Source organism: Mercenaria mercenaria, chromosome 1 (genome assembly GCF_021730395.1).
Source record: "Mercenaria mercenaria strain notata chromosome 1, MADL_Memer_1, whole genome shotgun sequence".
In the NCBI taxonomy this organism is placed as follows: domain Eukaryota; kingdom Metazoa; phylum Mollusca; class Bivalvia; order Venerida; family Veneridae; genus Mercenaria; species Mercenaria mercenaria.
The window spans coordinates 37811874-37824971 of record NC_069361.1 but is presented as its reverse complement, the minus strand read 5'-3'; the positions used below and the strand labels follow the sequence as shown (position 1 = coordinate 37824971).

Genomic DNA, 13098 nt, shown 5'->3' with positions numbered 1-13098 from the left:
AATGATCTTAAGTAAGATTGCTTTGACGCTCCTTATAGGTCAGCCGTATAACTAATTCATATTCAGTATTTTAAAGTGGAAATCTATGTTGGACTGAAAGGATTTTCATTTCACCAATATAATCAGTAGTAATTCATACGCTTTTCTTATTTTCCAATATTAAGCATCAGAAATGTTAAATATTTCTCTAATGGAAAACTAGCATATATCCATATGAACAGCCGTCTACAAAAGAAATGTTTGCATCTGGGATGAATCTGGACTAAATTTTTATCACCCTCCATTGATTTCTTTTCAATGCCATAAAATGGGTCTACATAGCTTAGATTTAAAGTTTTACATCCAATCATCAACTCTAAACTACAGTGCCATTCATAGAGCAACACTGTGTTTGTTGTATAGAGGTTTTTGTTCTGGAAAGGTAAATTTGTAAGGAAAACTGTGAAATTGAAATGGAGAATGTCATTATAAAGACTAATTTTCTCTCAAGAGTTGTCTTGTGTCTAAAAGGATCTTTACTAACCATTACATATTACTGCAAAGAAACTGGTCCCATGGTCCCAAATTAAATGCTTTCTCAGGAATGTCCCTGCATCAGTTAAGACAACTGAGGAATTGTTAAATCTGCAGCTGCAGGGCCGACAGTACAGTGCTGTGGAAACAGCTGCAGAGCCGACAGTACAGTGCTGTGGAAAAAATTTATGAGGAAAGCAATTCTTCCGGCAAAAAGAACAGTAGAAACGCTCAGCATAAGTAAATTGCTGTGCAATAAAGCCTTACATTTCCAGGTGTTTTTTTCACACATCTGCTCTGCATTCATTTTGATACATTAGTCAGTAGACAAACTAATTCAGAACACCTTTGGTTTGTTAATTATTGTTATTCATAAATGAATTGTTCATGTGTTTGTACTTCACTGTTCACCTTTAGACAGAAAGCTACATGCAAGACGATCATAGGGACATAGGTCAAAGATCAAGGTCGCATCATGTGGGATTAATCAGTCAGAGATACAGGCATCTTCATTCAAGATCAGTAGGTCAAAGGTCAAGGTCTCTTGATAGAAGATAAATAGGTCAAAGTATATCTTGAAATTGAAGACCACTTTTTGAAAAAAGTAGATGTATTGCCATGTTAGATGTTAGACTAACATTCATGTGAGAAATTCAGTTCTAAATTATTTTCTCATATTTCTAGATGTGTCATAGATAATTCCAGTCTGGAAAACATTGTTACCTGGTAATTTGTTTTTGTAAAATGTGTGAATAACACAGCAGTTACTAAAAGAAATCAATCTATGAAGTATGAACAGGTATCACATAGAAAAATTATTATGCCAGAAAACAGCCATATATTTTAATAAAAGGCTGAAATAAATATCTAAAAAGTTTGATTCAGATATTTTGTTGGTTGTTGGAGTTTCTGGCATTTTATCTCCTTCCTAGTGCTCCTGAACTATCATTTTTCACCAGGTTTTCAACTGGCAAAGCAGTTTTATAACTGTAAGAGGGCAGTGAACCAGATTTCATAATTATTTTCAGAATCCTTTAATTGTAATATTGACCATGAAACACTGTAAGCAATTTCAAGTTTTGTGATTGCACCTTAGGTCAGTGGGGTCATGGTCAGTGTTGGGATTTAGATGGGAAATCTGACCTGCAGGTCAGTTAAAGTGAGACCAAAATTGCGATCGCAAAAAGAATGACCAGTAAGGTCAAGGTCATTGTTACTGAAAATAGAGAAATGATCAGTTAGGATGCAGTGAATGAAATCAAATTTGGGCTATCATATTCTAGTTGGGATTGCATGTTGGTGCAAGTGCTGTCGAGGTCAGTGATTCTTATATTTACTTAGGTGGAAAAGAAAACTGTTTTGCCTTAAAAAAGGTTTGTTGTTTCAAGAACCTAGATTGTGTTTAATTTCCATTTCCCTTGTTTACTGTCTGTTTCTCAGTTACATGTATGAATATAGGATGTAGATGGGCATACACATCTTTGATCTGAGCGATTGTTTATAACAAGAATAAATTTACAGTGTATTGATATAGATGTATACATGAGCTGTGTATAAAGAAAAATTATTGTTATTGTTATGTTTTTTCCAGGAAGGCCAGGTACTGGAGATCTCACAGGTGAATGATATCAGATTAGGCCTGCCACCCAAGATTAATGTAAGTGAAACACTTATAATTCCCATAATAACACTAATGAGGTAACAATAGAACTATTTTCAGTCACACTTTTATATCAAACCACCTGTACAGACATTCCTATAAAAATTGCTTTTTCCTATCATGCTGAGATTATTTTGGATTTAAGAAATAATAAATCTGTTCCTATATTTTATCAGTTAATAAAATATGGGCAGGAGTTTGGATGCGTAATAATTAAATCACGAGTGCGTAGCACGAGTGATTTAATTATTCGCATCCAAACGACTGCCCATGTTTTATTAATTTATAAAATTATTGGAACATATTTATTATTTCGATTCTAACAACGCAAATAATTCGCATTTTACAGTAGATCTACTACATTTTCAGCGTAATATACGTCATTCGGGTCATATGCTGTTACAATTTACCCCCTATGGTTAGAAAGTGTTGCATAGCCAATGGAACGTATAGATATTTGTTTCTTTTTATCAGAATTTTGAGAAGTATCCTTAAATTAGTAATCTAACAGCTCGCAAACTAGTTATGAACAGAATTATCAAATTAGGCGAGTTGACCCTGTGTTACGAGTGACAAGCTTAACTTTTATATGACGTCACATCATAATGACGTCATACTTTATGTCATACATTTATGACCTCACCGCTGAATCATAATTAAGCTAATTGAATTCGCTCGTAGAGATCAGAACGTGTTTTACGGACCTACACATAAGTCAGTATGACTTTTTATTATATTTATGTTTTTGAAATGCTGTTTTCAACCGTTTGGCCCTGAAATAATTCGTATGTAATGGAACTGAAGTAGAATCTCTTATGTTACAATCATAGGGGGGTGAAATGTAACAGCCAACCATATTTTATCGTAGATTCATGTATAGGCGATTTCGCTATATGTTTATATAGCAATTGCTGCGAATCGTGTTAGAATGCAACATACAAAAAGAATTCATGTTGTAATATCGAAGAGTGATTTTTAATGCTTAAGACTCTGTTACCAAGGGCTTAATTGAAAATCCAGTCAGATTTATATTTAGGTCTCTGTACTGAGTTTAGTACACAAGTTGTTTTAGCAATTTTGTCTGGCCAGAAAGGGAAAGATTTTGATTCTGTCATTTTGCAAAGCCTTTAATGCTTCTCTCATCTACAGAATTTTTAGAGTTTACAGAGATAGATTCCAGAGAGTCTGTGCCATGTCCCCTGTGAATAGTTCTGTATAATAAAGTAAAACTAGAAGAGATGTTGACTCTTATAAGTCTTGAACAAATCAGCAATATATTTACATAATTTACAGTTTTTACATACATTTCACAGAGTACTACTGCTGTGGCATTTCTTCATATCAAAATGGATAGGAAATGATGTTATGTGTAACTACTGTAAAACTACTGAATGTTTACTTTACTTAATTGCACAATTTTTATTTGCATTTTGATGAATTTACTTTCAAGATTACAGTTGAGGGGCTACTTGTATTAAGCAGGTCATAAGTGCGACAACTTTTGAAAGCAGTCAGACAGTCAGCTGACTTCCCAAATTGGCTTTTCGTTCTAAATTTTAACTTGTATTTAGCAGTCAGATTGTTTGCTTCCCCTGGACTGGCTGCTAAAAGCAGGTTTGACTGTATATTCAAGATACATGAAAACTAATTTCCATTTTGTTTCTTGCTTAAGGTAAAGGACCCATAATGACAATCGACAATATCTGTGCAATTCTGTATTCTCGAATTTAATGTCAGCCTTCTTCGGTCGTAATTTTAGCTTGTACAAGCAGTGTTTACTGTAACACATGGAGAGTGCTGAAATCATAGGTGGAGAAAACATTACCAAAGGGAAATAACTGATTGTCATTAAAGCTGAACTATCTTAAGGCAAGTTTGGATAAAAAAAAAATTCTACTAATTTTATGAAACCTTGATTTTTCAAAACCTTCAGAATATACTTAGAAAATTCGGCAAATAAAAAAAATTAAAAAAGATAGGGTCGCGATGTTGATTTTATTGCTAGACTGGTCTGATAAAATTGGACATCACATAAGTTTTCATTATGGGAAGGTAACGACTTTGATAACATTTTCCCAAATAGAATTTTTTCTACATTTAGGCTAGAGTTTTTTTTTTTTTAGCTCACCTGAGCATGAAGTGCTCAAAGGTTAGCTTTTGTGATCGCCCTGTGTCCGTCGTCCGTCGGCGTCAACAATTTGACTGTTAACACTCTAGAGGTCACAATTTTGGCCCAATCTTAATGAATACTCCCAATAAAATCTTGGATGAGTTCGATATTGGGTCATCTGGGGTCAAAAACTAGGTCACCAGGTCAAACCAAAGAAAAGCTTGTTAGCACTCTGGAGGTTACAATTTTGGCCCAATCTTAATGAATCTTGGTCAGAATGTTACCCTCAATAAAATCTTGGACTAGTTCGATATTGGGTCATCTGCGGTAAAAAACTAGGTCAAATCAAAGGAAAAGCTTGTTAACACTCTAGAGGTCACATTTTTGGCCCAATCTTAATGAAACTTGGTCAGAATGTTATACTCAATAAAATCTTGGATGAGTTCGATATTGGGTTATCTGGGGTCAAAAACTAGGTCTCCAGGTCAAATAAAAGGAAAAGCTTCTGAACACTGTAGAGACTATATTTATGACTGTATTTTCATGAAACTTGGTCAGAATGTTAATCTTGATGATCTCAAGGTCCAGTTTGAATCTGGATCATGTAGGATCAAAAACTAGGTCACCAGGTCAAAACAAAGGAAAAGCTTGTTAACACTGTAGAGGCCACATTTATGACCATATCTTAATGAAACTTGGTCAGAATGTTAATCTTGATGATCTATAGGTCACAATTAAATCTGGGTCAGGTGGGGTCAAAAACTAGGTCACTATGTCAAATCAAAGGAGAAGCTTGTTCACACTCTGGATGCCACATTTATGAGTATATCTTCATGAATCTTAGTCAGAATCTTAATCTTGTTGATCTTTAGGTCTTGTTCGAATCTGGGTCCTGTGGGGTCAGAAACTGGACACCGGGTCAAATCAAAGGAAAAGCTAGTTAACACTTCAGAGGCCACATTTATGTCCATATCTGAATGAAACTTGGTCAGAATGTTAATCTTGATGATCTTTAGGTCAAAAGGTCAGGTGAGCGATACAGACCTTCATGGCCCTCTTGTTATTTTTTGTTTTACGTGAATATTTTTTAAAAATGAGCAGTAGTTGGAGGATATAAAAATAAAAGTAGGAAAAGTGAGGAGTCGATAAAAAAATAAAATGGAGATTTTTTCTTTCTTTTTTATTCTAGGAACAATTTTTTAAAGTGGTTTGTACTCATTGTTTTCTGGTCTTGGGCACTGAAATTCACACTGGTCAACCAGTCTGTTTTTGCAAGAAAAAAATATCACCTTTTAATCAGAAATCAGGATGGTTACCCGCAAAGGGAATTTCAGTGTCCATTTATAATAGAGGTATTAAAGTAGTAGTGTAGCATTTCTGGTGGTTTGGTGTGCTTGCTTGACTTTTCACTTGCTATTAATAATAGCTGTGTGTATTTTCATCAATGGCAATGTACCAAAGGTAGCTTTAAACTTCAAATCCCCCTTCTGGGGATTTGCACTGGATAAAGTAGGCACTAAATTATTGCAAATGCTTGCATAAAATACACTGTCAGCATTTTTACTATGCTAAACAAGCCAGTCTGAAAGACAGCTATAACCCCTGCCGCTGTTATGGATAGTGAAAGGATTGATGGTATTGGGTGGAAGCATTGACATTGTTAAGTATATTTTATAGTCCATGTATGACGGCATCAATGAATTTGAAAATACTTCAGGGGGTTTAGGAGATACAGAGTGGACACAAAATGTAAGGCTCAAACCTTTGACCTTGAGTTGTGCCCTTGACCTTGAGCCAACATGGCTGACTCAAGAGTTCTACACATCGTCTTGATGAGGTGGTCATTTGACCCAAGTTTCATGAAAATCCTTCCAGGGGTTTAGGAGATACAGAGCTCAAACCTTTGACTTTGAGCCGTCGTGGCTGACTCACGAGTTCTTCACATCGTCATGATGAGGTGATCATTTGACCCAAGTTTCATGAAAATCCTTCAAGGGGTTTAGGAGATACAGAGCAGACACAATATGGAAGGCTCATACCTTTGACCTTGAGTTGTGACCGTGACCTTGAGCTAACATGGCTGACTTATGGGTTCTGCAGACTGTCTTGATGAGGTGATCATTTGACCCAAGTTTCATGAAAATCCTTCAAGGGGTTTAGGAGATGCAGAGCAGACACAAAATGTTACGGACAGACGGAAGGATGGATGAATGGAGACCATTCCTATAACCCCCCACCACTCGTGGCGGCGAAAAATTAAGCATTTTACAAGGTTGAGAGTGCCAGTAAGGCATTGCCAAAAATGCTAACAATCTCTTACCAAATCAAAACAAAAATGCCCATCATTTCAACTATCATTTTATTCAAGTATTTAAACACAGCTCACAACCAAAGTTTTCTTTTGAAAGTAAAACCTCTCAATTTTCTTGATGATGATAGTATGAACAACATAGTTGTTGGCTTTTAATTATAAGGAGTAGTTGTATATCCTTTTGACGGCCAGCACATTTTTGGTTGCGGGTTTATCCCGCAAACAAAGTTAAGTGTATTTCTGACAATCATGTAGCATCTTTATTTGATTCCAAATCACAATTAAAGGAATTTGTTCATGTGCTACACAAAGTAGTCCCATTCATGAACAATGGGGATGAATTATCAATGATCAAGCATTTCTTATTCATCCTCTATCCATTCACACTGGCCATTTAGATTATATAAGATTTGTCAATGATTAGGTATTCCGGCCCATGGTTACATCACTGACTTCCAGCTGTTCATGTAAGGTCAGACAGAGTTTATCTTAGATTAAGGCATATTAGTATTTGTTTCTTATACATGTATATTTATAGATCGGCATTTAAAATGAAAATAAACATAGCAAAACCCGCAACCACCAGACATCTCAAGGCTTTGATTATACAATCTCGCCAGGCATATGTATGTTTTTTACAATACAGAAAATGAAGTCAGTTGACCTTCAGCTTTCCCGGAAGTAAAGAAAATGAAAGTACACAGGCTAAACTTGAAAACGAAAGTCGCATTTCCATTGGTTGATAGTCAGGTTGTTTTTTTTGCTAATGAGGAGTCACTTTTCAGCACTTTAGAACAAATTGAAAATACCTGGGCTTTAGCACGACATGTCAGCTTTTTATCTATGAAAAGATATTTGCACTCAGAATAAACACAAATCCGACAGGGGTCCGTAATGGAGCAAGGGTATATGGAGATTTTTGGAACGTCATCAAATCGTTCAAAAGGTCCTTTTTGATGTTGTCTAAAAGTGTCAGTATATGCCTCGGATGTCAGATATTTCCATATTTGAGAGCTGCAGACATACACATTTCAGAAATATTTTCAAAATGAATTTCCTTTAATAAATGTTGATTCTACGGAACACCGAAATCTAATCTAATACGTTTTATTACGTTATGGCTGCGGAAAGGATATAACCTTAGGACGGCCAGCACATATTTATGCAACCTCTCCAGGTATATGTATGTTTTTGTATATGTATGTTTTTGACAACACAGAAAATGACGTCACTTGACCTTCAGCTATTGCTATTCAGCTTTTGCTATTGGGGAGCCAATTTTCAGCACTTTATCACGAATTGAAATTACCTGGGCTTTAGTACAGCATGTCAGCTTTTAATCTGTTAAAAAGTATTTGAGCTCTGGATAAACACAAACCCCACAGGAGTCCTTAACGGACCAAGGGTACATTGATAATTTCGGAACTTCATCAAATCGCTCAAATTGTCATTTTTGATGTTGTCTGAGAGTGTCAGTATATGCCTCAGATGTAAGATATAACCGTATTTGAGAGCTGCAAACCTAGACATTTCAGAAATATTTTCAAAATAAGTTTCGTGTAATAAATGTTCTTTCTACGGAAGCGTGAAAGGGCCATCAGACGCTAATACGTTTTAGTACGTTAAGGCTGCAGAAAGGATATACAGATTTCCTAAAATGCATTTTAATTTAGCCATTTTTGTCTCAAACGTTAGTTTTCGTTTAGACGTGTAAAAAAATGTCGAAAAAGCACTGATTTTTGGATAAAAAATGATTTCTCTAATAACCTTAGGACGGCCTGCACATATTTATGCAACCTCGCCAGGTATATGTATGTTTTTTGACAACACAGAAAATGACGTCACTTGACCTTCAGCTATTTCCGGAAGTAAATAAAATGAAAGTAGAAATGCTAAACTTGAAAACGAAAGCCGCATTTTGATTTGTAGATAGTCAGGGGTCACGCGCAGGGGTCACCCCGTCTAAATGTATGCGCGTGGACTTCTTCTTTTTTTTTTTTTTTTTTTTTTTTTTTTTTTGCTATTGGGGAGCCAATTTTCAGCACTTTATCACGAATTGAAATTACCTGGGCTTCAGTACAGCATGTCAGCTTTTAATCTGTTAAAAGTATTTGAGCTCTGGATAAACACAAACCCCACAGGGGTCCATAATGGACCAAGGGTACATTGATAATTTCAGAACTTCATCAAATGGCTCAAATTGTCATTTTTGATGTTGTCTGAGAGTGTCAGTATATGCCTCAGATGTAAGATATAACTGTATTTGAGAGCTGCAAACCTAGACATTTCAGAAATATTTTCAAAATAAGTTTCGTGTAATAAATGTTCTTTCTACGGAAGCGTGAAAGGGCCATCAGACGCTAATACGTTTTAGTACGTTAAGGCTGCGGAAAGGATATAAGATATAAACTTGGTGAACTCCCACTACAGTAATTAGCAGTTTTTGACGTGTGAAATGTCTATGTCCCCGCGAGGGGTTTGACTTAATTGGAAGATAGACAGATAAGATAATAGTCTAATGCAAAATGCCAGTAGTCTCTTTTGTTTTTCACTTTCATTTTGGATTTTTTTGCCAAATTTTCAAATATCCGATGAAATTTTCATTTTCAACACACAAGACTACCTAGATAAGCATATTGCACACATGAAAATGACCTGTTTTTGAGAAAAGATGTTTTGAGTAAAGAAGAATTTGACCATAAGTATTCAAAAAAAATTGTTTAGAAAAGAAACAGTACATCCCAGAACAAAATATTCATTGTAGAAAGCTTGTATATATATAATACTTCTTGCAAACAGTTTTGGGCTTGTCATATGTGTCTAGCTTGTTCATAAAGGTCAAAAATGAGGGGCAAAATTCATTTTGGGGGCCTCTTCACAAGACTTAAAACAAGAATCTTAAATGAGTAATATTATGTTGCTCAATTGTGGACAAAACAACTAGGGTAGAAAGAAATCACAAGTCTTTACAAGTAGACGGGAGAAAACTGTCCGAGGCAGCATACTATATTTTACGACCTCCGCTTGCATTCAAGAGACACCTCAGGAAGTTCAAATCGCTAAAATAAACAAAAACTAACAAACCTAAGTTCTAGACAAGCTTACTCTTGCTGAGTGGCTGCTTTTTAATTGCTGACATTTGCAGCCCCTTACAGTTTGACCTGTCACACTTTAAAACAAACTGTATGTGACGGATAAGTTCTACTAACCCATGTTCCTGAACTACTTGTACCACATGTCGAGCCGGCACAAGAATGGAAGTGTGTCAATCCTTCCTGTCTATATAGATGATCCTGGATATCATCTATGAAAGAGCCGTGGCCACATCTTCATCAAGTACGAGTTTGACAAGCTCAGATCTCTCGTTTTTCTTCTCAAAAGAACGAACAACAGCATTTTTTTACCAAAATACTCAGTGAAATTAGGCCCCATTTCCCACACAGGGTAGTATGTTTTTCCCCTTCTTGATGTGTAAAATGCTCCTCCGAAAAAAAAAAAATCACCAATCAATTGAATCATAATTTACTATAACTTGTTAATTATGTCTCCCCCAGGAGACATATTGTTTTTGCCCTGTCCGTCCGTCCGTACGCCACACTTCATTTCCGAGCAATAACTGGAGAACCATTTGACCTAGAACCTTCAAACTTCATACGGTTGTAGGGCTGCTGGAGTAGACGACCCCTATCGATTTTGGGGTCAGTCCATTTAAGGTCAAGGTCACAGGAGCCTGAACATTGAAAACCATTTCCGGTCAGTAACTTGAGAACCACTTGACCCAGAATGTTGAAACTTAATAGGATGATTGGTCATGCAGAGTAGATGACCCCTATTGATTTTGGGGTCACTCTGTGAAAGGTCAAGGTCACAGGGGCCTGAACATTGAAAACCATTTCCGGTCAGTAACTTGAGAACCACTTGACCCAGAATGATGAAACTTCATAGGATGATTGGTCATGCAGAGTAGATGACCCCTAACTATTTTAGGGTCACTCTGTTAAAGGTCAAGGCCACAGGGGCCTGAACATGGAAAACCATTTCCAATCAATAACTTGAGAACCTCTCGACCCAGAATGTTGAAACTTCATAGGATGATTGTTCATGCAGAGTAAATGACCCCTATTGTTTTTGGGGTCACTCCGTTAAGGTCAAGGTCACAGGGGCCTGAACATTGATAACCAGTTCCGATCAATAACTTGAGAACCACTTGACCCAGAATGTTGAAACTTCATAGGATGATTGAACATGCAGAGTAGATGACCCCTATTGATTTTGGGGTCAGTCTGTTAAAGGTCAAGGTCACAGTGGCCTGTTCATGTAAAATCATTTTTTGGAAATAACTTTGAGAACCATTTGACCTAAAATGTTGAAACTTAATAGGATGATTGGACATGCAGAGTAGATGACCCCTATATATTTTGAGGTCACTTCATCAAAGGTCAAGGTCACAGGAGCCTGAACAGTGACTTGAGAACCACTAGGCCAAGAGTGTTGAAATTTAGCGGGATGACTGGACATGCCAAGTAGATGATCCCTATTGCAGCCAACCATCAGTGTCTCTTTGACTTTCACTCCTGACCCCTATTGACTTCTTGCCTATAGGACTTTGCATTGGGGGAGACATGCACTTTTTTACAAAAGCATTTTCTAGTTTTTATATAGAAAACAGTCCACCATGATACCTAGATCTTTCATTTTGTTTACATCGACACCGGTATTACGAGTAACTTCCCTTGATACATTAGTATCATCGAAGTGCTTTATTATGTCGCACAACGCTAATTCTTACAGGAAAACACCAACAAAAATTACAGGAAAGGAAAACACAATACTACTAATGTATGAGGTCACAAGTTTGTTTCCTGGGCAAATATGTAATGTTGTCAATGATGACTTGATGTAAGGCATGTAAACAAGTTCAACCTGAGATTTATGTGGGGGGGGGTGGAGATTTTAGGTCCTGCTAGGAACTAGTTTTGAGTCTTGGAATATTTGGAAGGTTTACTGATTGTTGATTCATACAGTCATGTCACTGAAATACTGAAAAATGCTGTTAAAATCACTTCAAGTAAAAGCAAAAGATCAGAGCTTTTCTATTCAAATCAGTAAAGAGACAAATTGTCATGTCATTTTCTGAGACACTTTTTCAATAAATCCTTGCAAACGGCTTCTAATATTTTCTCAGTTTGTCAATATGAATGCTCATATCTCCACATCAGTTTTGCAAAAAAAAACAACATAACAGTTTTCATGTGTCTCTTTGTCTTCTTTATTCTGTAGATGCTTGTGCATTTGTAATTTAATGCATAGGAATGTATCATTTTGATGTATTGCTAACCTTTTCCTACTGTAATAAAATTAATATTTTCCTCAGTCAATTGATTTCTCTAGAATGAATTTGAATCAGCGTTTTGTATGATTGATACACTGTGTATTTGATTCAGCATAATCGATTAATTGATAAGTGCACTGTGTATTTGATTTGGCAAGACTGATTAATCGATAAAAGTGCAATGGGGACATAGAAATAGGCTGCGTCCTTCGGTCCATCTGTCTGTTACACTTTGTTTCCAGTCCGTAACTTTGCCATCCATGGATTGATTTTGAAATAACTTAGAGTAAATTTTCCCCATAATGAGACAATGTGTTATGCGCAAGACCAAGACCCCTAGCTGCAAGGTCAAGGTCTTACTTAGAGGTCAAAAGTTAACAGGGTCTGTTTCGTGTCCGGTCCATAACTCTGCCATATTACTCTGTTACAAAGTCTTGTTTATTTAGTAAGATTGATAAATTAATAATAATGCAGTGTGTATTTGATTAACCATCATTGATTAATTCATAAAAGTGCATTGCATATTTGATTCAGCGAGATTGATTAATTGATAAAGGAATTAAAAGCTGAATTTAGATGGAATTTCACTAACATCAGCATGGTAGATTATTGAGGCACCTCAGGAAGGCAAAACATTGTAAGAGATTCTAACACGATCTGCAGCAATTGCTATATAAACATATAGTGAAATCGTCTATACATGAATCTACGATAAAATATGGTTGGCTGTTACATTTCACCCCCTTATGATTGTAACATAAGAGATTCTACTTCAGTTCCATTACATACGAATTATTTCAGGGCCAAACGGTTGAAAACAGCATTTCAAAAACATAAATATAATAAAAAGTCATACTGACCTATGTGTAGGTCCGTAAAACACACTCTGATCTTAACGAGCGAATTCAATTAGCTTAATTATGATTCAGCGGTGACGTCATAAATGTATGACATAAAGTATGACGTCATCATGATGTGACGTCATATAAAAGTTAATCTCGTCACTCGTAATACAGGGTCAACTCGCTTATTTTGATGATTCTGTTCATAATTAGTTTGCGAGCTGTTAGATTACTAAATTATAAATACTTCTCAAAATTCTGATAAAAAATAAACAAATATATATACGTTCCATTGGCTATGCAACACTTTCTACCCATAGGGGGTAAATT

The 13098-nt window shown here is 36.0% G+C and overlaps 1 protein-coding gene across 4 annotated transcripts in view; it reads left to right on the top strand.

Annotated features, from left to right (window-relative positions):
• LOC123523369 (1-phosphatidylinositol 4,5-bisphosphate phosphodiesterase beta-4-like) overlaps positions 1-13098 on the top strand; it is a 227829-nt gene that overhangs the window by 32757 nt on the left and 181974 nt on the right. For all 4 annotated transcript variants that reach the window (XM_053544704.1, XM_053544711.1, XM_053544720.1 and 1 more), the window contains exon 4: positions 2105-2170. In XM_053544704.1, coding sequence (XP_053400679.1) covers positions 2105-2170 — 66 coding nt within the window. The remainder of the gene's footprint in view (positions 1-2104; positions 2171-13098) is intronic.